The sequence below is a fragment of the Nomascus leucogenys genome, chromosome 3 (assembly GCF_006542625.1).
Source record: "Nomascus leucogenys isolate Asia chromosome 3, Asia_NLE_v1, whole genome shotgun sequence".
In the NCBI taxonomy this organism is placed as follows: domain Eukaryota; kingdom Metazoa; phylum Chordata; class Mammalia; order Primates; family Hylobatidae; genus Nomascus; species Nomascus leucogenys.
The window spans coordinates 86,034,054-86,061,515 of NC_044383.1; the positions used below are offsets into that span (position 1 = coordinate 86,034,054).

At 35.3% G+C, this 27,462-nt stretch overlaps 1 protein-coding gene across 2 annotated transcripts; it reads right to left on the reverse strand.

Annotated features, from left to right (window-relative positions):
- Window positions 1-621: 621 nt before the first annotated feature.
- Window positions 622-27,462, reverse strand: CCNC (cyclin C). 2 transcript variants are annotated; one of them, XM_030809496.1, is made up of 12 exons: window positions 27,124-27,462; window positions 21,470-21,576; window positions 20,227-20,311; window positions 19,989-20,058; window positions 17,069-17,120; window positions 10,116-10,171; window positions 9,265-9,300; window positions 8,490-8,581; window positions 7,776-7,843; window positions 4,653-4,732; window positions 3,358-3,476; window positions 622-1,853 (listed from the first exon to the last, which is right to left on the reverse strand). In XM_030809496.1, exons 1-12 carry the CDS (start codon window positions 27,153-27,155, stop codon window positions 1,799-1,801), a joined length of 852 nt encoding a protein of 283 aa, XP_030665356.1. In that variant the 5' UTR covers window positions 27,156-27,462; the 3' UTR covers window positions 622-1,798. The 2 variants fall into 2 exon arrangements, with proteins under 2 accessions (XP_030665356.1, XP_030665357.1); XM_030809497.1 differs by lacking the exon at window positions 622-1,853 and adding an exon at window positions 2,021-2,516.

The window sequence follows — 27,462 nt, forward strand, 5'->3', positions numbered from 1 at the left end:
TTTTTGAGGCACAATAATACTTTTAGTTTTTTTAAAGAGCTATTATTTCTTAGGAATATATGCTGAAATATTTATGGATAAAATTATGATATCTAGGATTTGCTTCAAAATAAGATGGGGGATGGCAACTTATGGAAAGTGGGTAGGAGTTTAGATGAAATGAAATTGGCCATAAATTGATAACTACTGAAGCTAGATGATAGGTACATGGAGGTTCCTTACACTACTTGACTCCTGTATATGTTGTTTTAAATCTTCCACAATAAGAGACTGAAAACAAAACTATGAGGCATGGTATTAATTTTAAAAATAAACACTTAAAGACTATAGGTCTCACCTAAGCCCAACATTAATTCCTTCAGACCTGAGGAGAGCTTTTTTTCTTATTAAGCCTAGGAAACCTATGTATGTCATCAGTCTGACTTTACACATAGTCTCCCTTTCCAGCTCATCTGATACCCTCCATCAGAAATAAATTTTCTATTTAAAATCTGTTTATAACGATTTGAAATTACCCCCTTGACAACCTATAAAAGGCTTTAATACTTAACTAAAGGAAGAAGAATTCTCAAAAGACAACATCAGGCAAATTCAAAAAGATAAATTCAAGACACTAGTCGATACAGCTGGAGAAGTTACTTTTATTCTTGCAGTTTTATACTAGGAAGTCAACATTTAATTTAATAAGCCATCATCCACAATTGATTAAAAATGTTTAATCCTTAAATTGTGCATCAATATCCTATGACTCCAAATTTTATTTATCACTCTCCTTCAAGTCTGAAGAAAATGATTAATTTGCTAAGTTCCACAGACAGTACAGTCCCACTGACATAACATTTAGTATGATGTCCTACTCTCATATTAGAATTAAGGACAGCCAGTATCAAACTGGCCTGAAACCTGATTGTGTTCCTGGTTCAGAATACCTGTAGTAAATTTGTAAATCCACACCAAGACACAACATTAAACTAGGGTGTGTATATCTTATAAAAAACTTTTCACAGTAAAAATCAACATTAAAATTTTACCAAATTCCAACATTATGGTTTTTGAATCCAATTAAGCTTTCAAAATGCCTGATTAGCTTTGAATTAATTATAAATAACTTCATGTAGTTTGCCCAGCATTTCAAAATGGTTATGGACTATCATGTTTAAAATGTCAAAGTATGCTATACATATTGCACTTTTCTGCTAGGCTGGGCTAGTATCTTCCATGGCAAGATCCTCAAACTATTGAATAAAATACACTTTTAAATCAATATAGGTACTTGATTAATTTCCCTGAAATTATCAACATCATTACCAAAATCTTCCAGGATTTTGTAAGATTTGATTCCTTAAATACAGTTTTAAAGTTAAACTTATGGAGGGGAAAAAACCCTCATAGACTGACTGTAAATTTTACGTCCTTTTTTGGTCCCTCAGTGACCAAAGAGAATTTTAAACAAATTATGCTTCATGTTTCCTGGCTTAATAAAAAGCTACAATTTCTATTATCCAAATTAAGAAATATTATACTAATCAAAAGCTATTAATTTTGAAATGTCTATGTATGTCTGTCTGTAGGTCCCCTTAGAACCTTTCCAAACATTTATAATCAAGAGATTTTAATCAATTATGTACTAGAATCATATTAGATAAAGAAAAACTTATTTTGCAAAAATAAAATCACTTTCCAATATGCTTGACAGAAACAAGCTATTCATTTTCATTTGTGTTCCACTGTAGACATTACTGAAATCTGTCCAATGGTTTATTTCCAAGTGGTCCACTATGGAATTCTTCGGAATGTTTTAAGATTGGCTGTAGCTAGAGTTCTGACTTCCATTTGGACCCTGCTCTCCTTCACTGTTCAAATGGGGGAAGAAAGAGATTTTATACCAATTAAAAGATCCATTTTTACACCCTGATAAGCCTACTGACTTTTAAATTCATTATTCTGTGGCACAAGTATACAGAACAAAGACATTCCTCATTATAAGACATGTGAAAAATTAAAATCCAGAAGACTAACATTTGGTTTTATGTTTTTATTCTTATATAACTTTGTGCCCTCACATATAACAAGCATTCTGGAAGTTAGTGTCCATATATACTCAAAAACTTTAAATTAGAGTATGGGATTTCATTGTTATTACAGGTATCACTCAACATAGAGATTACAGCTTCTTCTAAACAAATTTCCTATAAAATTAAATCTTACATATAAAATCCTATTCCTACTATTTATGAAAAATAAGAAGTGTTCTTCAAAAACAAAAAAAAAACCAAAACTGTTGTCCAAAGGCATAATAAAATCATATATAAATACAGCAAACCTTTATAAGTCAGCAAGAAATATGGTAATTTCCTGGAAAATGCTGAATACTTAAAATAAAAATGCTGAATACTTAAAAATAACTAAAACTGAAAATACCAGTAACTTTGGCAATAGGATTATTGCCTTATCTTGTCCACCATCATCTTGCAGCTTCAGGCCCTGCCACTAGTGGAGAATCACTCAGGGAATTTCTGCAAAAAATGCATCCAAAGGTAGCTGTTTGAATGACTGCCTTAAACAGCTCCTTGAATAAAATATTAACTTTTTCCAAATTGTAACATTAACTTATCAGTAGCAATCCATAAATCTATCTTGTTATATAACAATCATTTTTCTAAAGAAACAATTAAGATGGATGGCATTTCTTTATTTCCCTTCTGACTTTTTCTCCCTGCCCCAAATGAACTGATACACAGTGAGGGCTGAGAACCACTGAACTAAATAAACAGATCTTACTTAAAACACACATACACACACACCCCAATAACAATAAAAAAAACTCTCTTAGCACAGGTGATTCATTTTTAGCAAAAATATATTCTTATGTGCTGTAGATCTTAGGATCACTTAAAAACCAAAATTCTTTATCTTTACAATATCAGATCATTCATTGAAATTTTTGAAAATTGCTACTGAAATTTATAAAACAGGACAATAGCCAGCAGTGAAAAAAAAAACAAAAAAGATGGCACAGAATCCAACTGACATGAAACTACTATAGTTCTGAATTCTGCCCTGAATTTCAGATGAACTTGTCTAATTCTGTCAGCTTTAAATTTATGGTATATGACCATATGTTGAGAGATACCTGTAATATACCTCCACTGCATTAGGAAAAGTTACTAATCAGATTAGTGATTTTTTTAAATGAGACATTCTCAATCAAATCACAAATTTAAAAAATAAAATTAACATGGATCATGAAGTTTTGGAAGAAATGTTTTAAAAACTACAAAACAACATAATCTAAAAAAAATATGGTAAGTATGATATATAATTCAATGACATCAATAATTAAAGTCTACAAAGTACCTGTTTGGAGGTGGTTTTGGTTTTGGCATCTTACTAAGAATGGTTGCCATCTCTTTTCTCTCATCGAAATTCTTCCACTGCTCATATAGTTTTAAAATAACCCTGATTATTTCCAAAATCTAGAAGAAAATATTTGAAAAGTTCTCAGTGGCAAAAACAAGCAACATTTCTTATATAAAGAGCATACATCACTTACTACACAACCCTCAGAAAACAGTAAATAGTCTCTGTCCTTAAATCCTGATAAATTTGAAAGCAGTATTTTTCACCACAGTGCTGTTTAGGATTTTCCTTCTAGCCTCTCATTTTTCAGCATGTGTGCACTGTCCATTCTAATCTATCTCTGCAGTTGATTTCCTTACATCTGATGATATCTTTTAAACTGAAACATACTAAGAATAAAGGTTCTAATCATGAAGGAATATACCACTATAGAGCACACTCCTCTAGTATAAATTATTTTAAACAACTTAATCGGGGGTAGTGCACAAAAGATGTTTTGATTCTGTTAACTACACATACATTAAGGTGCTCAAAAACTGGCAGCTACAAATTTGAAACAACTAGTTTCCAAATTAGCCATTTTTTTCCCACCTGAGTAGAACCTAACCTTAGGATTAATTTCAATGCATTTAACACTTGAGCAGAAAAGCTAGAAACACAGCAAAAGCCATTCTGCCAGGAGATAGGCTATGTTACAGAAGTTCACAGTAGTATTCAGTGGTTACCAGGGAGATTTTAAAATAATCCTGGGAATTAGAGGCTACTTTGCAACCAATTAAACCAAAAGTTTACCATTCTGTTTAATCCTAAACTGAAAAGAGATATATAACTTAATAATCAGCATTAACTCTTCCTACCAAACTTTTTTTTTTTTTAGACGGAGTCTCGCTCTGTTGCCCAGGCTCACGTGCAGTGGCATGATCTTGGCTCACTGCAACCTCTGCCTCCCAGGTTCAAGCAATTCTGTCTCAGCCTCCCAAGTACCTGGGAGTACAGGTGCATGCCACCACGCCCAGCTAATTTTTGTATTTTCAGTAGAGACGGGGTTTCACCATGTTGGTCAGGCTGGTCTTGAACTCCTGACCTCAGGTGATCTGCCCACCTAGGCCTCCCAAAGTGCTGGGATTACAGGCACAAACCACCATGCCCAGCCCATGTTTCTTAATATTTTGTAATCAATAATCTTCTTAGCCTGGTGGACATCACAAGATTTTAGGCTCATGATAAGTAAATATGACATTAATTTTTAAACATTTAAGTTTACATACAACTAAGGGAATTTTACAGAATACCTTTTCCATATCCACAGAAAGCTCAGCAAACCATTGCCTGGCATCTTTCTGCTGTACAACACAGGCTACATGTAGGCAAGCTGAAATGAAAATGAGAGACAACTGTCCATGTTTAACTGCAAACACAGAATATATGATCTAACAAAGATTTTTCACTATTTCCTGTGTATTTTCCAACACTCTTAAAAAAAAATTAAACAGCTACATATGAGAGTTACCACTGACCATCTCATCAATGTAATCCGAGACAGAAAAAATTACTAGATTACATCAAGTTCTTGACATCTGGTCCTCACTGCGTGCTACTCATGGTGCAGTTGCCTTGAGAGTCAGGCATGTTAAAGAGGAAAAACATCCAATGAGGAGAGCAGAAAAGGGAAGTTATCCCTGAGTAGTGTACAAAGTAGCAGTTAAACTGCACCAGAAGTCAGTGTGACAAAACAAAACAAACAAAAATGTCAATTAATACACTAGGTTTTAACAATGTTGACTATGTTTCCACATTTCAGTTAAAAGCAGTGTTGCCTGGCCTTTTTTCTTCCTTTTCATTATTAGCGCATGATCAAGTTGTGTGAAAGCTGGGCACATCCTTACAGAATTCAGTGTTGTAATCAAATAAAGGTTAGAAAAAAAATGTAATATACTGTATACAATATTAGTTATATATGTTATATACAATATAAACTAACAAAAGAGAAGAATCTACATCATAATTTTGCCTAAAACAATTTCTACTGAGCAGCCTGGATACCCTGAACCCGCCCCAGCTTAAGTTATACTCCTTGGTCTGGTTATCCATGTCTTGGCTAAGGATGACATTCTAGGCAAATAGCAACTCAAATGTCAACTGACACACTGGTTGCCCTAAGTCAAGCAAAGCTCTGAGTAGGGCTTAGGTCAAGAAGGGGTTAAAAAACCAAAGGACTGAAATGATAAAAACAGGAAATTAAAATACAGTGGACAATGCTATTAACATGGGCATGCATAGAGTACACTGAAGATTGAGGAAGCATCCTAAACCTAGACTGAGGTGATGCTGAAAGGGTGGGGGGAGGGTCACTGAAGAGGTGATATCTAAGCCAAGTCTTATTAAAAAAAAATGAAAGTGGGAGAAGAGAATAGTATGTGTATCAATTGGGAGATGAATTCGGCTAGCTCTGGGTTTCTCAATCTTGGCACTACTGACATCTTAGGTTGAACAATTCTTTGACACTGTCTTGAATACTACAAGATGCTTGGCAGCATCCCTGGCTTCTACCCACTAGATGCCTGTAGCACCCTACCCTAGTTGTGACAACTAAAACCAAACATTGCCAAATGTCCCCTCGGGCCAAAATTATCCCCAGGTGAAACCATTAGCCTAGCTCAACAGTTTGGAGGATAGATAGGCTCTCTGAGGATGGGAGTGCTGGAGGCTAATAAGCCAGTTAGGAGACTGCTGTGGTAACATGGATAGAAATGAGAAGATGACTATGAGATTACAGAAGGAACAATCGAGAGGAAGGCACAAAATGTATTGATAAACAACTACATGTGGGTATTGAGGGAGATGAAAGGGCCTAACTGCTGGGTTTCCAACTAAGGCATATAACTAGTGCTATTCACCAAACTGGCAAAGACATTAAAAGGAGGAACACATTTTGGGACAAAGTGATAAGCTCAATCCTTATCATGAGTCTGATGTGCTGGTGGGATGCCAAGTGGAGTTATGTAAAACAAAGATGGATATAAAGAACTGCCAAGTGGCAAGATCTTGGCTAAATAAAGAAATTTAAATGTTTCAGCATGTAAGTGATAGTAGAAGCCATGAGTCTCAGTGAAAGTACCCAAGAAGAAGACAGTAGGGATGGCAAAGATGTGACACATGTTCTGTTATCCCTTGCTTCCTACCTATGCAGATCCCAGTATTCCTACCCACTGGGTAAGACACCACTTCAGAATCCTTTCAAATGGTCCTTTCAGGGAACTGCCAGTAATACAGAAGTGTAAGTATAACCTATTTGTCAGCCCTGATGTAAGAAGGCCAAGAAACATCAACATTTATGGAATAATTGAACAACTGAACAAAGACAAACCAATGGAAAATAAGAGGGGAAAATCAAGAGGATGGAGTTACAAAAATCAATAGAAGGGGCTGGGCACGGTGGCTCATGCCTGTAATCCCAGCACTTTGAGAGGCCAAGGAGGGCGGATCACCTGAGGTCAGGAGTTCAAGGCCAGCCTGGCCAACATGGCAAAACCCTGCCTCTACTAAAAATACAAAAATTAGCCAGGTATGGTGGTGGACACCTATAATCCTCCTGTAGCTACTCAGGAGGCTGAGGCAGGAGAATCGCTTGAACCCAGGAGGCAGAGGTTGCAGTGAGCTGAGATCACACCACTGCACTCCAGCCTGGGAGACAGAGTGAGACTCTATCTCAAGAAAAAAAAAAAAAAATCAACAGAAGGAAAAGGAACAAAAATTAACAAGTACCCAATATATAACAGGCATTATTTGGTGCTCTACAACCTATCTCATTTAATTCTTCAAATGGCTCAGTGGAATTATTAGTATTCTCTCCATTTTACAATTAAGGAAACAAACACGGAAAGGTCAGATAATTTTCCCACAATTGTAAAGGAAGTAAAGTTTAAGCCTAGGACTATCTGACGCCACCCATTACAGCACTGCTTTCCACAGACAGTAGAATGAATGTACTTAACTTCTTCCTCCAGCCAAGCATTATGGACCACAGATGCTCCTTTACTCAACCTCTGAGTATTTGTTTGGGCTCAGGATATGAAAGGCCCAATTATTTTACATGCTACAACTAATATTAGCTGGCTTAATTCTGAACTTTTCCCTCTAAACAAACAAATATGTTCTATGCAGACACTGATTAAAACTATTTTGAATGGTTTCAAAAAAAAAAAAAAAAAAACTTACCAAAAAAGGGGGTGGGGGAATAATAATCCTGATTTGTGACAGTTGCAGTTCATATTATTGAAAGCTCACATGCAAGGATTAGTCTATTACTTCATGGAACATAAAAACATAAAGTACAATAGGGTGAAATTTAGTTTAGGATGACCTAAATAAGTTTATAACAATTTAACTCATAAAGGCACACCATGCTTACATACCTAAAGCTATCATGAAAGGAGGATACAGTAGGCAAAGATCCGTTCTGTAGGTATCATTCACTATCCTCCTATAGAAATGTAAATCATATTATTACTGAAAGCAGAACTACCTCATCTGATTGTACATTTCCTCCAGAGAGGGCCAGATTTCCCATCTTTGCACACATTTATTTCCTTTTTATGCTACTGAAGCACAGCTATAAAAGTGAAAACATCAGGGCAAAAGGATGGATACATGAATGTGACAACAAATAAGCACATATCAATGAATAAAATTACAGCTAAATATATTTTAAACTTCAAAATCTCATAACAAATTATAAACACATTTTTCTAATTTTTTAAAAATCAGAAAAATCAAATTAAAAAACTAGAAATTATACAGTAAATTTATACGTATGTTGCATACTACCAAAAAGTATTCTGATTACTTTAAAGATAACTTCAGTCTTAATTCTTATGTTAACAGTCTGTGTTTTGTATAAAATTAAATTTTAATAGGTATATTTATGGAACAGATAATAATTTAGGATTGTTTTCATTTTGGCATTTACACCACTATAGTTATTAAAATTCAACAAGTGGTATTTTGCTCAACATAAAATATCTTGGGGCAATAGTTTAATGACTTTAAAAATACTGAACTTCATATTTAATTGTCAACCTTCCTATCTAATAACATGTTACACTATTAATAACTTCTGTTCTAATTACCATGCAAGGGGAAGCAACATGTCTTCTTGGCCCATGTCCTGCACATACTGGAGCAAAGGTCTATAAGGATGATACACTATCAAGCAACAATCCTAGAAACAGTTTAAAAAATGTGTATGTATAAAAAACAGATTTATTACAACACAAAAATGTTATCATTACCCAACTGATTTGTAATTGTGTATTTCAAAGTGAATTTCACTAACTCATGCTTGCTTCCCTTTTATTCTCTTAAGCTAGCAGTATGACAGCCCTAAACTCTACTATAATAATGAAGGCAGTGCTCTCTCTGGAATATACCTTGGTAAATCGGTTGGCAGTCAGTCAGCATCCATTCATTCCCTTAGAGACTCAAAGTGTCACATCTGCAACACACTGAAACCTCTTATTAGCCTATAAATTCATAATTCCCAACTGGAGGAGCAGAATTCTGCCAAAGACATAATCTATCTTTAAATAACACTGCACGCACACACAAATTGTGCACATAATTTACAGTGGTTTAATGTCCTGACTTGTCTGTTTGTAATCCTTTCATTATAGTTACTTACTATAGAACAGAAAAATTTTCCCATCCTAAGTAGGATATACAAATTATTTTACAGGCTTCAGAGAGACTCTAGATGCTAATATAAATAGGCTACCATTATTTCACCATCACATATCAGGTGGATGGTTTTAAAATGTACCTCTCTAAAATCATTTCTTTAAATAATTTCCAACTTCATTTAATTTAAAAATGTTTTAATCTATTAATCACAGAAGATTTACTTACCATTAGTTCTAACAGATAGAATTCACATTCTAATATCTGTTTAAAACAAAGATTATAAATGAAATGTCAATATGAAACCAAATTAGATAAGTCCACTTAATCTAACATAAATTACAGACATTATAATAATTTATCAAAAATTTTTACTAAAAAGTTTTAAAAATCCAGACAATAAACATAGTTTATATTAAAATAAATATCTGCACTAAAAAATTACTATTATATTATAAATGCAATTATGATTATAAGGATTTTAATCCTTGTAAGGAAAAGCCAGCTTCTCACTATCATTCTTATTACTCACTTTTATTTAAAATATCCTGTAAAACCATCAGATTTTCCAGTATACTTTCTACTCAGCAAATGCAAAAATACAATTATTTCTACTTAATTAAAAAAATGTAACTTAAAGAGAATAAACAAATCCCTTGCAAGGTGGAAAAAGGACATACCACTAGAATGTCAATAGAAATTCACCTTATATTTCATATTGTTCCATTAGTTTTTAATCCCAGCTGAGTAGTAGTATCACCTGGGAGCTTTTATACAGTACCAATGTTGGGAGCCCCAAGCCTGAAAATTCTGATTTTGTTGTTCTGGAAAGGATCCAACATCAGTATTATTTACAAGTTCCCAAGGTGATTTAATGAGCAGCCAGGGTTGATAATCACTACTATGAAGTATTTTTTTTAAATGGTAAAAGCTATTTAGCTTTAATTTAGCATGATGTCTGTATTTATGTAATATTTGAAACTGCCATTTCTAGGAAACTATTAAATTTAGTCTAATATAAAATAGAGCTAGTTTATATATAGCTTTGATAAGTGTTCCATTTTATACCATATACTTACATGATTCATCCTATAAGGAAATTCCTTTGGAAAGGCATATGAAAATCTAGTTTTTACTGCAGAAAATAAAAAAAAAATTTAAACTGAGAAAATGGGAAATAAATTAACTCAAAATTCCTTTAACAGAGCAGAATATTAGAGGGTAGAGCAAAATTATTTTCAGCAGGAATTCTTGGCAATACTTAGGGACCCAGATTTTTATTTGTTTTCAGGGAAGGGGAAAGACTGGGTGGCAGGACACTCTACACAGCTTCAATTTTATATTTACTACCTTAACAAAGGGTTCTGATGTTTAAAAAAGAAAAAGATCAGGAAAAAAAAAAATCACTGGCTTTTATCATTTCTAAAATCTTTTCAGCTACAGAATGGTATTCTTCTGTTTTCCAGTGACTGAGCTTAGAAGGAACGCAGGGGTTATATATGTGTTTACAATATATACAATTGGTAAAAAATATACATATAAAATATTGGGAGGATAGTACACCAAAAAAATGTTAACAGTGGTTATTTGTGAGATTTAAGAACTTTTTACTAATGTGCACTTTCTAAACTTTTTACAATGACCAGGTATTTATCAAATATTTATTTTAATAAAAGCATTAATATATGTGCAAAGGTCTCTAAAGTTACTCATAAAGTAGTAGTAACACATAAAGTTAGTACTCTATTATCTATTACTTTATTGTTTAGTCACTAAAGTACAAATGAAAAAACAATGTTAACCAATCCCCCATCTCCTTAAAATGGTGTGAGCATATACATATAAGTACTATTTGAAAAACTGTATTCAAGCCATTATGGCACATTTAATTCAACCAAGTAACTACTGACAGGTCCTAAAAAATGTTTGGTGTCGGCCGGGCGCGGTGGCTCATGCTTGTAATCCCAGCACTTTGGGAGGCCGAGGCGGGCGGATCACAAGGTCAGGAGATCCAGACCACGGTGAAACCCCGTCTCTACTAAAAACACACAAAAAAATTAGCCGGGCCTGGTGGCGGGCGCCTGTAGTCCCAGCTACTCGGAGAGGCTGAGGCAGGAGAATGGCGTGAACCCGGGAGGCAGAGCTTGCAGTGAGCCGAGATTGCGCCACTGCACTCCAGCCTGGGCAACAGAGCGAGACTCTGTCTCAAAAAAAAAAAAAAAAAAAGTTTGGTGTCAGCTACCATTTGTACAAAGCCCAAGTGATCTCACTGAAATGAAAAGAAATTCCATTTCTGGCTAGGCATGGTGGCTCATGCCTGTAATCCTGGCACTTTAGGAGGCCAAGGCAGGTGGATCACCTGAGGTCAGGAGTTTGAGACCTCCTGGACAACATGGTGAAACCCCATCTCTACTAAAAATACAAAAATTAGCCTAGTGTAGTGGCATGCGCCTGTAGTCCTGGCTACTCGGGAGGCCGAGGCAGGAGAAACCCTTGAACCCGGGAGGCAGAGGGTGCAGTGAGCTGAGAACACACCACTGCACTCCAGCCTGGGTGACAGAGTGAGACTCCATCTCAAAAAAAAAAAAAAGAAAGAAATTCCATTTCTTCTATGCACTATATTTTCAAAATGATTTGTTTTGCAAATTAAGTGCCCTACAGCTAATTTAGATGTGTAATATCTGCCAGGATTTGAAACCTAGAACAATTTAAACTTGACATTAGTAAATTTATAATCTTTCCTTTCTTCTCTCCTTTATTTAAATTTAAGACGTACCTATTAAGGTTTCTGAGTTTTACAAATCCTTGTGATGTAAAGTATACCAGCACAACAGGTTCTTATATAATGGTAGACAATCAACAAAGTAAAATTATCTCTCTATATAAAACAAATCTACATCCCTATCCCCTGGACCTTGACACCTAACACCTCTATTGGGAATATATTTACCTGATACTGTCACATGTCTGTTACTCCACGCTAAAACTGCTCTGCATTTTTTTCTATCTTTTAATCCTTTTCTTCCAACTTGGAGAAAAATACATTCCTCCTCTCTATTGTTTGTCTTACCACTTATACACTTGTTATCATCTATTCAATTGATAACTCCTACTAATTTTTTTCATCTTTAACCTTTCCTCCTTCAGCAAATCTTCCATCACATACTAATATGCTCAAATTTCCCTTGAAAGAAGCAAAACAAACTCTACCTAATTATATTCCTCTGCCTTTTATTTTTGTAGACTCACTGAGATCATACACAGTTCTCTTATACCCACCGTTATTGACTTCCCAGCCTCCAGAACTGTGAGAAATAAATGTCTGTTGTGAAAGCCACCCAGTCTATGGTACTTTCTTATATTAGTCCAAGTGGACAAGACATGCCTTCACCCAGCTTCCCCTACTATTAACATCTTACATTAGTATGGCGCATTTGTTACAATTACTGACCCAATATTGAAATGTTATTATTAACTAAACTCTGTACTTTTTTCAGATCTCCTTAGTTTGTACCAATGTCCTTTTTCTATCCTAGGGTCTTATCTAGGATACCACATTACGTTTATTTGTCATGCGTTTCCTTAGACTGTTTGGCTGTGACAGTTTTCTAGCCTTTCCTTGTTTTTGATGACTTTGACAGTTTTTAGGAGTACCAGTCAAGTATTTTGTCAAATGCCCCTCTACTGGAATTTGTCTGATGTTTTTCTCATTAGACTAGAGAAAATGGGTTTTTGACAGGAAGACCACTGAGATAAAGTTCCATCTTCATCATATCACATCAATGATACATGATATTAATGTGATTTATCACTGTTGCTACTGACCTTGATCGCCTGGCTAAGGCAGTATTTCTCAGGTTTCCCCACTGTAAAGTTAATTTTTTCCTCCCTTTCCATATGTACACACTAGCAGGAAGTTAACATGTATAGCTAGCACCTTAGGAGTGGGGAGTTATGCTCCCTCTACTTGAGGGCAGAATAGTTACATACATTATTTGGAATTCTTCAGCATGGAAGACATGTCTCTTCTCCCTCATTTATTTATATCAGTATGGACTCATGGATATTTAGTTTATACTTTGAGTTATTATCCAATGCTATTTTTAAAATTTTGATGCTCAAATTCTTTCAGCTTTGGTCAGTGGGAGCTCTCTTAGTTGGCTCCTATATCCTTTTGACATATCCTCATCAATGTAGGTTTTTGTTTTTCTTGTTTGTTTTGAGTACTTCTTTATTACTGGCATTATGAGATGGTCCAGGTCCATCTTGTGTATTTCTTGCCCCAGTCCTAGAATCAGCCATTTCTCCAAGGAGCCCTGGTATCTTTTATTGGAGAATGATATTAGAAACCAAGATATGGGTACTAGGTGAGCTCATTGCTACTGGTATGTCATTGCTTACAGACTCTTTCAGCTGAGAAAGCCAAAAAATATACACACTAACCCATGTATATACACATATCTATAAATATTTCTATATGTAACCATCTATATTGTATTAAGGTACACGAGTTCATGCTGTTTCCAGCCCTTTGCTTATCTGTAAATTCCCACTCCAACAACGAGAAACCCGGCTCTCAAACATTTGCTACTGATTTATGTAATTGTTTAATTCCCATATATATGTATAGCATTATCAGAATTGTTAACTTGTACACCCATGGGTAATAACTTCATCAACTAGAGTACAGTGCTTATGTGTAGTTCGTTTTGCCTTTACTTTTATACTCTAATCATTTCCAAAGCTACTTATGTCAGCACCTTTCCCCCAATTCCCTTCATTGAAGTTGTTCATATATTTGTAATATAGTTAGACTATTCCTTTCTCAGCACCTATTCGTTTCTTAATTCCTTGCAATCTGGCTTCTACCTCCACCCCCACATTGTTAATGACACTATGTTCTCTCTCAAAGATCTGTTTTTTTCTTTGGCTCACGTCTTTTTCTAAGCAGCATAAGACATTGTGCAACTCTTTTTTTTTATTTTTAGAGACAGAGTCTTACTCCATTGCCCAGGCTGGAGTGCAGTGGTATAATCATAGCTTACTGCAACCTTGAACTCCTGGGCTCAGGCAACCCTCCCACTTCAGCCTAGTTGAGTAGCTAGGACTACAGGTGAGTAGCTAGGACTACAGGTGTGTGCCACCAAGCCCAGTTAGTTTTTCTTTAATTTTTTGCACAGCTGGAATCTTGCCATGTTGTCCAGGCTGGTCTTGAACTCCTGTTCTAAAGCAATCCTCCTGCTCCAGCCTCCCAAAGTGTTTGGATTATAGGCAGGAACCACCATGCCTGGCCTGTACAACTCTTAAATGTTACCAAATTCCAAATTTCTACTGCTGGCCTCACATTTTTAAGAGGATGTTCTACTAACATATTTATACTTAGAATGTCAAAGATTAAATTTAATTCTTTTCAGAACTCACTTACTCTCTTTTTCAGTACCAGCTTCAGCTCCCCAACCCCCGGCAAAAAAACTTCAAAACACATTTCTGACTCTTCTTAAATCCCTTCTTTTTACAAGAAATGCTGACTCTATCGCTCAAATCTGGCTCGTTTGTTCTTCTTGCTGCCTGCCAATATTATTTTAAGCCTTCATTAGTGTTCACTGGTATGACTTCAGCAACTTAAAAATTATTTTTTCCACTTTAAACTTGTTAGGTTTTATTTCTCACAGCACCCTGTGGTAAGTGACAGCACTCAATACAGTTTGCAGTTTTACTGTATTTCAGAAGGTTTTTGTTTTTAAATTGTGTTAAGATACACAAAATTTTTGCAAAACTGAAACTCTGTACCCATTAATCACTCCCTATACCACCCTTCCTCCAGCCCTACCATTCTACTTTCTATCTCTATTAATTTGACTACTCTAAGTATTCCATGTAAGTGTAATCACACAATATTTGTCTTTGTTACTGGCTTATTTCACTTACCATAATGTCCTCAAGGTTCATCCATGTTGTGGGACGTAAATAACTTCAAAATTTGTCTAATTCTACCTGCCCTCTCCTCCAATTCATCTTACATAATTCTGTCAGATTTACCTTCCTAATGCACAATGCTAGCATTACCCTCATGTGTAAAAACAAATAAAACTGGCCAGGCACAGTGGCTCATGCCTGTAATCTCAGCACTTTGGGAGGCTGAGGTGGGTCAGATTTACCTTCCTAATGCACAATGCTGGCATTACCCTCACGTGTAAAAATAAATAAAACTGGCCAGGTGCAGTGGCTCACGCCTGTAATCTCAGCACTTTGGGAGGCCTGAGGTAAGGAGTTTAAGACCAGCCTGGCCAAAATGTTGAAACCCTATCTCTACTAAAAATACAAAAATTAGCCTGGTGTGGTGGCACACACCTGTAATCCCAGCTACTAGGAAGGATGAGGAGGAGAATCGCTTGAACCTGGGAGGCAGAGGTCGCAGTGAGCCAAGATCGTGCCACTGCACTCCAGCCTGGGTGGCTGAGCGAGACTCCGTCTCAGATAACTAACTAACTTTCATTACTGTCAATAGAACAAAGTGCAGATTCCTTCATTTAGCATCGAAGGCCCTCTATTAGCTGATGTTAGTCAGGTAAGGATTTTTCCCCACTATTTCCTTACTCACCATTCAGTTAATCTAACTCATGAGCTTTCCCTATTTGACTAAACTATTCAGTGTTCTTAGACTGTCTATCTCTTCCATTTCCCCAGTTCAACTTCCTTCACCAAATTCTACTTAATCCTTTCTGGATTCATGAAACAATCTTTTCCCACCCGAAACATTCACAGCATTCTCTGTAGCTCTCTTATACTATTTATTTCCTTCTGTATTAATATTTTTATGTGTCTTTTTTTGTCCTTAAATTCCTTGTATTTTATCTTGGTACCAATGGCACTGCATTGGTACAGTGTTTTCCAATGATAATGATGTTGTTGTCATTGATGATGATGATGATGAAGATAGCCCCTAAAGTTTACTGAATATTGTGGACCAATATATGTCCCCCTCCAAAATTCGTATGTTGAAGCCCTAACTCCTAGTACCTCAGAATGTGACTGTATTTGGAGAGAGGGCCTTTAAAGGGATAAGATTAAATGAGGACAGGCTGGACGTGGTGGCTCACACCTGTAATCCCAGCACTTTGGGAGGCCGAGGCTAGTGGATCACGAGATCAGGAGTTTGAGACTAGTCTGGCCCACATGGCGAAACCCCGTCTCTACTAAAAAATACAAAAATGGGCTGGGCATGGTGGCACATGCCTGTAGTCCCAGGTACTCAGGAGGCTGAGGCAGGAGAATCACTTGAACCCAGAAGGCGGAAGTTGAAGTGAGCACTCCAGCCTGGGTGACAGAGCAAGATTCCATCTCAAAAAAAAGAAAAAAAAGATTAAATGAGGACATAAGAGTGGGGCCTAATTCTGTAAGACTATTGTCCTCACAAGAAGACGGCAAACCAGGAGTGTGTGTGCTCAGAGAAAGGTCCATGTAAAAATAGCCAGACACCTTGATCTTGGATTTCCATGCTCTAAAACTGTGAGAAAATATGCTTCTGTTGTTTAAGGCACCTATTCTGTGGCATTTTGTTACGGCAGCCTCAGCAAAGTAACATACTAAGCAAGGCACTGTTCTAAAAGCTTTATAAATATTTACTCATTTGGTCCTCATAACAACCCAACCCAGGAACGGGTTTGCACATAGATATTAATATCTACCCATAAGAATGACATAATAGCCATTAGAAAACAATAAAATACAATAAAATTCGGAAACAGAATTTTTTCTTTACTCTTATAAGATTAAAAGCCACTGAGTTGATGTTTTTGGATTGATAATTACTATCCATTTTAACATTAAAAGTAATATATTTATATCTTTTTAAAAAAACCTTTTTTAGCTTGATTTTTTGCCAAATACACTAGACATAAAGGTATCCTCAGGAAATTTAATAAAGCCAACCAATCTCTCATATGTCTCATAAACTAAAAAAAAAAATCTATGTACTCTGGAGCTTTCTTTAGAATTACATCCTTAAAGCAGATATACTTTTTGCACTTACATACAGAAGTAGCAGCAGCAATCAATCTTGTATTTGAAACTACTCCAAATTCCTAAAGAAAGAAAAGCAGGTACATGTTAACCCAATGAATCTAAGGGTATCTGAACTCTATTCAAAACAGGATTTCCTTGGTCCTGTTTACAATCTGTTCATCTTCTAACTACTTGAGGCGTGAAGTACTTAAACCCCTAAATGTACAGGTTGATTACCCCTTATCTGACATGCTAAGGATCAGAGATTTTTCTGATTTAGGAATATTTTGCATTACACTGGTTGAGCATCCCTAATCTAAAAATCTGAAATGCAAAATGTTCCAATGAGCATTCCTTTGAATGTCATGTCGGCCCTCAAAAAGTTTCAAATTTTGGAGCATTTAGGATTTTCAGATTAGGGATATTCTGCCTGTATTACCTTTCCCCCAAATTGCTACAACTTAAGACACATTTTAAAATAATTTTATAATTTAATAACAATAAAAAGTACCAAATTAGAAACCAAGCCTTAAGGTTACAGTGTCAGTTTTTGCATTTAAATTAGTTTCCAAGAAGATTGTTTACACTCTATACTTAATTGCAAGAATAGTAAGTATGTTTCCTATTCAATTCAACCTGTACTAACAGATACTTTATGCCATTTTATGATAAAACAGTCGAATCTGTGAATAAGATAAACCTTAATTAATCACCAAAAGAACTAAAAAACACACACACAAAAAAAACATATAAACAGTTACTATCCTTTTTAGAACAGGGAGATAGGAATTATGTAACACTTCCAAAGTCAGTTCCCATTTCCTCTTTCAAGTGAACAACGACCATTGTGAAAATACTAAAATTTATTATGATCCACCTTATATATACTGTTTCATTTATTGCCTCATAAGAGTTCTAAAGCCTTCACTTCATTTTAAAATAAAAAAATCAAGAGTTGGTTTCTTATCCAACAAAAGGAGCTAAACTAAAAATCTATTTAAATACCTTCAGCCTACATCCTTATCCTGTGTAGGGGAAATGTATGTGTACTAATATATTTGTTTTACATTTAAACCTCCAACTATAACTGAAAAGAAAAAGTAAAAGCCTGAGACATGTTCTTAAATGAGATTTCCATACAATTTCCATAAAACTAGAGAAAATACAGAAAGATTTGGTCACAGAGATAAAAAAAAAAAAATAATGCTACAACCAAATCTGAAAGACTACATTCTCTTTCTCAGGAATAATTTTTTTTTTTTTTTTGAGATGGAATCTTGCTCTGTCACCCAGGCTGGAGTACAGTGGCACAGTCTTGGCTCACTGCAACCTCCACCTCATGGGTTCAGGCGATTCTCATGCTTCAGCCTCCCTAGTAGCTGGGATTACAGGCATCTGCCACCACATCCGGCTAATTTTTGTATTTTTAGTAGAGACGGGGTTTTGCCATGTTGGTTAGGCTGGTCTCAAACTCCTGACCTCAGGTGATCCGCCTGCCTCGGCCTCCCAAAGTGCTGGGATTACAGGTGTGAGCCACTACACCCGGCCTAGGAATAATTCTTTATCCAAAATTGAAAGGGAAAACTTTCATTCAGTAAATCACATCACAGAGTTCTACTCAGTAAATCAAATAATAATATTTAACAAGTACAATAGATTAAAATCCTCAAATTAATCTATAAGATTAAATGTTTATAAAGATTTTTTGGTCTTGGTCCTCCATACTGCCTGTGCTTAAGAGACTTAAAATTAAATTATTACATGGTAATATTTAAATAAAATCAAATATTACATAGAATTATTAGAATTAGAAAACTCAATCCATAATAAGGACCTTTAATAAACATTTTCTTTTCCATTAAAGAACTTAACAAAAACAAAGCTGATTCTGCCTTCTTAAACTACCACTCACAATTAGAAAACATAAACTTCTAGAAAGCTTGTCTTAATATTATTTCTAACAGAGTCAATTGTCATTATTTAGGTAATAGTTGGGGAAGATGTCATGGATAATCTTAAATCATGGCTAAAACAAAACTAAATCAAAGTGGGTGCCAAAAAGAATGTAAACTTACTAGGTAAAAATCACATTCAATATTCAAGAATACAACTCTAAGAATACAACTCTAAGACATTATCCAAAAATAGAAACATAATGCAAAGATTTCACACCACCAAAGACTACATTAATTACTTATGAAAAACAGCCAATATCTGCTATTATTTTCTGGACTTTAGCTGAGCTCTTTCAAAAACACTACAAAGGTAAAAAAATTGAACAGAAATTCAGTCTCTGCTGCAAGTTCCTATCTATCTTCTCTCCCTTACCTAATTTCTCTATGCTCACAACCTCAACTTTTACTTGTTAGACTCTACATAGCTATAGCTTCCCCTAATCCTTGCCTTCCTTCTGGCTTGGTAGGCAGCCAATCATCAGGATGATGGGAGGGAAGACAGGAGAAGATAAGCATATGGATGAGAAGGATAAGGGACATTCTCAGGTTATGGTAGGCAAGCTGTGGTACTTACTGAATACTACTCAGTGCCAAACAATAGATGTCTCAAAGGCAGCAGAGGAAAGTAGTTAAGAACACAGGATTGGTAACGAGACTCCCATGGTTCAAACACGGGCTCTGACACTTACTAGCTATATAATCTTAAGCAAGTTCTTCATCTCTGTCTGAGTTTCTTCATTTATAAAATGGGAATACTACTACTATGTATTCCAGTTTGTTACAAAGATTAAGTCAGCTGGTACACAGTAAGTGCTGTCTGTGTCTGTTAAGTGAATATATAAGGATATGTATATATTTCTTTGATTTTGTACAATTTCAGTATTTTGCATAAATTACCATTTATTAATTTTACATAGGCAATGTGAAAACTGGGGCAGATTAACCAACATACATTGACTACACTTTGATGAAGAACAGAAAATTGTTTTATACCTCTACTTTGGATGCCAAAAACACACATGTAGGAGCCATTAATACAGGATCTATACTTTTCAGAGAATACCTAAAATATGATAAAACAAAGTTAAATATTATTCATATAGAAAACACACTGGGAAAAATCAAGATAACTCTATGGTAGACACATGATTCATTTACACTGTGCTAAGGTTCATCAACATTAGATAAGAGTTCAAATAAATAAAATAAAATAAATTAAAAATAATCCTACCTGGCATAGAATCTCTTGAAATATACCGTAGCAGTGGCAATAACTTGTTGTCTTAATTTAAGATGTTCACCTAATGCTTGGATAACTAAAAGGTAAATAATGAAATTTTAAATGTATCTTCTGGTATCATTATATATTAACACTGAACAGTAACTTCCATGTGGTTAAATCATAATTATGTTCATTTTTAACAAAGGAAAAAACCTACACATGGTCTATGTGAGTCACAGTTGTCTAATACTAGGATTTGCAAATGTGTTAAGAAATATATAGGTATGCATAAATAACGACAAAACAACAACAAAACAGAAATTGCCCCACAGCAAAAAATTATTCATCCGTTGATGGAGTTGAATAAGTATTTCCCATCTATCTTCTAAATATTTTTAATGCTTTTCATATTATCTTTATAATAAATATAAAAAGAAAATATTAGACACCGATGAAACTTGTTAATACTACCACTTTTTTTGTTGTTTTGAGACAGAGTCTCGTTCTGTCGCCCAGGCTGGAATGCAGTAGCACGATCTTGGCTCACTGCAATCTCCACCTCCCAGGTTCAAGTGATTCTTGTGCCTCACCACGCCCAGCTAATTTTTGTATTTTTAGTAGAGAGGGAATTTCACCATGTTGGCCAGGCTCGTCTCAAACTCCTGGCCTCAAGTGATCTGCCCACCTCTGCCTCCCAAAGTGCTAAGATTACAGGTGTGAGCCACCACACTTAGCTTTATACAGCTCACCAAAATAAATAAATAAATAAAAATCCATAATGAATCCTCAAAAAAAAGAGGTAAGTTTACAAAATAGTGAACTGAAAGTTAAAAAAATTATGTGACAAACCTATTACATGTCAGAGTAAAGACCTATCCCTACATCCTCTTCCCTTCAAAGCAAAGTTCTAAGAGAAATGATCACTATAGGATGTCAATCCAAAGAATCATTTATCCTCAAAGTACTTTGCTTTAGCCAACCTTGAACTGGGTCTAATAATTATTATAAAGCCTTAGGGAGATTAGGTAACACTTTCAAATTGTCTTGAGTGCCTGTGATATGTAAAATTCACACAAAAAAACTTTATTTGGATCACTAAAAAGAAAGATAAATGAATACGTTGTAAAAAGAATACCTGTATAAATAAAAATGTTAGGTATGCACTAAAACAGTTCACAAATTACCACATAAAGACATTTTTATTCAGAGGTAACCAACTATACAATTTGAACCAATTTTTTAAAAAGTTTACCATTTGTAAAAAATATTTGTAACTTCCAATATTCTTCCTCTGAGAGAAACTTTAAATCCTTTTGGCGCTCCTTCAACAGATCTTGTTTATCCAAAATCCACTGCAAACTAGAAAAGACATGTTACAGAAAATCAACAAGCAAGGTCAGAGGAAACACTCTAAGATTGAACACAATTGTTCATATTCTGAGAAGTACAAAGTGCAAAAAGTAACCTTAAAGACAATTATTTCTCACATTTCTTGAAATGTGACTAATAAGAATTATCTCACTAATAAATGTAAATACGTCCTGAAAAAAATTCTGCTCTAATCTTTTCCTTCTTCCTCCTTAGTCTGTTACTAGCTTGTATTTCATCGATTCTGGCTCTGATATCAAGATATGTCTTACAATCTGTGATGCCTTCGTGTTTTAATTGGCAGCATGTTTATTCTTTCTTAGTGATATAAGATAATGGTGGAATTATTTGGCACCAATTGATGGTGGCTTAGATTTGAGGAAGTATATTGTTTTCCAGCTGTTCATGGGTAACTATGGCATTTAATTTCCTTACTTCACAAATCTAATTATATTAAAAACTGCCTCAGAATGTGTTACACTGATAGCCTCCTCCTCTTGCCTAGTCAGGTGTGCTATTTTTAACCAGATATGAAATTGACATGACTCAAAGAAAAAACTATCTTGAACCTGTGTTTGTCATTCAATATGTATTTGAAGTCTTATGTCAATGAACTTGTTATTCAGCATTCTTTTATACAGCTTTATGGATGGATCATTATTTAGCCAATCTCCACTGATGGAAATATAGGTCATCATTTTTCACCCATATTTTCTAATACCCTTAAGGGCTTTTTTCCTTCAATTTATGATCCACCTGTAATTTATTTTGGTGGAAAGTAGGAATCCAGCTAAAATTTTGTCAAATGCTTATCCAAATGCACGGAGGTATTTCCTGATTTATAATTCTATCATTATACTTGGATCTTCTTTATAATTTCCTATTTTTTTTTTGTTCATATGCTGTGCTATTTTAAAACACAAAAAATTAAGTAATTAATAGCTGATATAAAAAATACTCTCTTGCTACTATTTTCCTGGATATTCTTCTTAATGAATATCTTTGTAATTCTCCTTGCATATTTGATTAATAATATATTTGAAATAACTTCCCAGAAGTAGGATTAATGGGTCAGTGTTGCTGGTAACTTATTGATACACATTGTCAGTTTACCCTCCAAAAACATTATACCAATTTCCATTTGTATTGACAGTTCATGAGTGAATCTTATAATATTTAATCCTGGCCAGGCGTGGTGGCTCATGCCTGTAATTCCAGCACTCTGGGAGGCCGAGGTGGGTGATCACCTGAGGTCAGGAGTTTGAGACCAGCCTGACCAATATGGTGAAACTCCGTCTCTACTAAAATTACAAAAATTAGCTGGATGTAGTGGCGTGCACCTGTAGTCCCAGCTACTTGGGAGGCGGAGACAGGAGAATTGCTTGAACCCGGGAGGTAGAAGTTGCAGTGAGTTGAGATCATACCACTGCACTCCAGTCTGGGAGACAGAGTGAGACTCTGTCAAAAAAAAAAAAAAAAAAAAAAAAAAACATCCTAGGGCTTACTGCCGCTTTTAAATACTTTGTAACTTAAAGGCAAAGTAGTATGTCACTGTTTCTTTTCCCTGTAGTTTACTTTTGAGGTTAAACATCTTTCCATGTCTTTATTGGTCAAACACAGTTCTTCTTTTGTACAATGTTAATTCTAATATGACCATTTTTCTAATGGGATTACCGATTTTTTTTAATGATTAAGAGATTCTTCTGATCTAAAATTTGTATAGTATGAATAATAAATCATTTGTTTGTCAAATAAGCGCAAAATTTCCCCCAAGTTTAAATATCTCTGAGTATTTATTTGTAATACAGAAATCTGAATCACTTACTTAAATCTACCTTTTACTTCCATGTTTGTCAGGCATAGCGAGGCGTTTCCTGATTCAAAAACATAAAAAACAATTCACCCATATTTTCTAATACCCTTAAGGGCTTTTTTCCTTCAATTTATGATCCATCTGGAATTTATTTTGGTACAGAGTATAAAGTAGGGATCCAGCTAAATATTTTGTCAAATGCTTATCCAAATGCGCTAAGGTATTTGCTGATTTATAATTCTATCATTATATTTGGATCTTCCTTATAATTTCCTATTTTTTTCTTCTTCATATGCTGTGCTACTTTAAAACACAGAAAATTAAGTAATTAATAGGTGATATGAAAAGTACTCCCTTCTATTCTTCTGAAAATTTCTGACTATTCTATCACAATTATTATTCTAAGACCTAAACTTTAGAAGCATTATGTCGAGTCCTAATGAAGAATATCCATTCAAATTTTGTGATTACATTACATTTAAAGATCCATATAGGGAGAAATGACATCTTACCAAGAATTCAAACTCTATTAAAATCTGTATGTGCCACTATGGACTTTTAAAGTTTTCTTCCTACAGGTTCTGTATATTTCTTTATATTTTTCCCTCTGTATATTTTCTGTTGCTAATGTAAATTATACTTCCCTATCCATTTTTTAAAAGCTTTTATTTTTGCATTTTATAACTGGTCACCTTCCTAAACCTTTATTATTTCTAATAACTTCTCAATTAACTGAGTTTTCTCATTAATTTTATTTCCACGTATTGATAATTTTGTCACTGTTTTGTCTTTCTTTCTATATCTCCTTTGTATCAATTGTATTGACTAGCATATTGGTAAAATCTTAAATAGGCACCCTAATTATCTCAATGTTTCACCACTGCTGATGCTTAATGTTTTTCATGTTAAGGAAGCATCCTATTTCTGTTTCAGTAAGAGCTTTAGTCAAGGATAAATGTTGAATTGTATTAGTTTTTTAATACCTTTACTGCTTAATAGATTTCTTAATATTGACTATATTTCTATAATAAAATCCACTGTCACGTTTTATACTTTCAATGTAATGTTAGACTGCATTTGGTAATAATTCATTTACAATGTTTGCATCAATATTCAAAAGTGAGACTGTTTTTAGTGTTCCCTTTGCTAGATTTTTCTGTGTTATCATGGCTTCATAAAGAGAATTAGAAAGCTTTTCTTCTTTCTGTATGAAATGGAACAATTTCAAAAGGAGGTTCTCTTGAAAGATGGAAAGTATTTACCCATGAAATAACGCATAGCTCTTGGGTAATATTCTTAACTTGCTTTGGCTTTCAAATTTAAAACACTGGAGATAAGCCAAAAGTACCCCTGGGTTTACTTTTCTCATTCCTAATTTTGTATTTTTGTATCATTCCTTTTTCCCCTGATTTAACTAGCAGTAGTTTGGTCTACTGTTTTTGTTTACTCTAAAAATGAGCTTTTATAATTTTTTTCCTTTTAATATATTAGCATCGTTGTTATCTATTTTAAGTCCTTTCTGTTTCTTTAGGTTTATTTCATGTTTCCTTCTTAATATTATTAAATAGAATATTTCTATTATCTCTCAATTATTCAGGATATTGATTTTCTAATACATTCAAGCTTTGGTTACATTCCATATATGGTACTATTATGATGTTATTTTCTAGATAGTAAGTAACTGTATTTTGTTTCCTTTTTCACACAATAAAGTATCCACAGTTAGTTTTGTAGTTTTTATTTTTGTTACTTGTTCATTAATGCATTCAATCAACCAGCAAATACTTAGTGCCCTTCTAGTTCATTTTGGTCACAGACTGTGTTTTGTTCTACCTCAACTACACTGTGGTTTGCTAATTAATTTCATCCCCACAGAGTCATTTTATGTTTTTAAAAAGATAAATTTCACAAACATTTTATGAGTTTTCCTCACAGAACTTTGTATGGAGGATAAACTAAAAAAATTTATAAATACTGCATTTCATCAAATTTAAGATTACATCTAGGATTCATCGTTATTTCATATGCTATGAAAGAAACTGCCATGCTGATTTCAAAGATGTTAAACTGTGAAAACGTGCATCTTAGAAGCATGAGCTATAGCATATTTAATGTTAATTGCCCTCTTTCACCAAATTCACCTAAGACAATGGCCTTTCATAATCTTTTCATTTGTTTTTCCAGAATTGTCTTGTCTTCTACACTTGCTACCTTCTCCAGATGAGAAACTCCATGATTGCTCAAAGGATTTGAGCAAGGCAAAATGGTCCCTTCTTTTAGGACTCTTTGAATTGGGAGGAAAGAACAGTTTCAAAGAAGTACACTTAACTTTATAATAATTTTATATTTGAAAAGTGAAAAAATGTTTTTATAATGCTATGAATAAATGAAAGCATAATGAGAACACTATTGAAAATAAGGCAGGATCTTTTTTTTAAGTTGAAAAACTGAAAAATCAACAGTCAGCTACTTGTCAATTCTCTCAGCTTCTTTCAAAGTTTATCAGAATATCTCTTCTCCACTACCTAAACTTTTTTTTCAGGAGCTCTAACTCCAATACCTAAACTTTCGATACTTTAATTTTGCCCAAGCAATATTTCAGTGTGTGAAAACAATGCAACATATATATACATATATATACACACACACATATATATACACACACACATATGATCAGTGGTAAAGCTTCTTTAACATGTCATCTCCACAGAATCACTTTATAGCAAGAGGAAAACCTGCTTTTCCTTAAATAGGTTACCGAGTTCATTGTTTCTTTTTTTCTCCTTGCGAAGGGCTAAAAAATGAACATCAGGAACAGATCCTATTCACAGAATCGAAATTTAAATTACTTACTAATGCTTTCTTAGCATAAAAAATTATACTAAGATACCTTCTTTGTCAAATTCTGTTCATCTTTCAACTATACAGTGGAAAGCCTACTCAATGTTCAATTAACCCCATGACGCACCTTCCTGCCTACTTAAACAAATGTATTTAGGGATAAATGTTTTTAATATTATTCTAGCTCTCACATGGTCACTGACAGAAACAAGAACTTATTCATGAAAAAGGTTAAAGAAATAGGTAAACAAAGTCACTGGAAAAATAGGCCTTTAAAACAAAATATAAAGCACAGGCTAATGAAATGGATAAATTTAGAGGGCACCTGCCCTATACCTTATCAATATAAAACTCCATCTAGACATAAAGTACGGGCAAGAAGCGGTTAGTAGGCAGAAACAAGCCAGACTCTCTCCTCTCCTCATAATACTGAATCCACTCAAGATATACAGTGAATGACAAAAGACCACGACGCCGATCACCCGAAGAAATCCCAGGCAAAAGCACGCCACAACTGTCCTGAACAGGTAGCCTCACAGTCTTGAGCTGAGTCACACCTCCCGTACCTGTGCCCACTCTATCCGACCCCCCGCGGCCTAGCTAAACCAAGAATCCGAAATTAAACTCCGAAACGTTCCTTCCCAGGAGACTAAACTCTCTCCCACCCCTCCCCCTCACAGATCCTTCCCTCCCCGAAACTGGGGCTGGGGGCGGGGAGGGGAGTCGCCTCAGAAAAGCGCATCTTGCTTCTGGCCGCTGCGGTCTCCCATGAGGACCCCGGCACTCGGAACTGAGCCGGGATCCAGGCCCAGGGGAGTCACAGGCCCCGTCCTCACAGCCCCCCCAAAAACCGGCCCCAGGTGAGAAGACGGAAGATCGCTTACTAGTGGGAGCTCTGCCAAAAGTTCCCTGCCATGGAACACAGCTTGCCCTGATAAAAAAGCACCAGCCGGCGGAGCGGCCCGCGGAGCGACCATAGACCCAGCCCGTCCGGTAACCGCGCTCCTCGATCAAATCAGCTCGGCTCGACTCCGCTCCGCGGCGGCGACGGCGAAAGGAAGAGGATGGCCCCCTAGTCTCCTTCACGCCGGCCGACAACACTCAACTGTGCAAACCCGTTCCTATCGACAAAAGTTCCGGCCCGCGGTAGCAGAGGGAGCCGGCGTGTAGGTGCTGACCCTTGGGGGTGCTGAGATAGGAAACTAGTGCTCACGAGAGCTCGC

What these genes read in the sequence shown, in the direction of transcription:
- CCNC (XM_030809496.1), bottom strand. Translation starts at nt 27,155, where the DNA reads ATGGCAGGGAACTTTTGGCAGAGCTCCCACTA. An exon ending in TGCTGCTGCTACTTCTGTAT is followed by an intron (nt 10,172 to 17,068) that starts GTAAGTGCAAAA and finishes TATTTTCTGCAG; the next exon opens with TAAAAACTAGATTTTCATAT. An exon ending in TTCCTTATAGGATGAATCAT is followed by an intron (nt 9,301 to 10,115) that starts GTAAGTATATGG and finishes TGTTTTAAACAG; the next exon opens with ATATTAGAATGTGAATTCTA.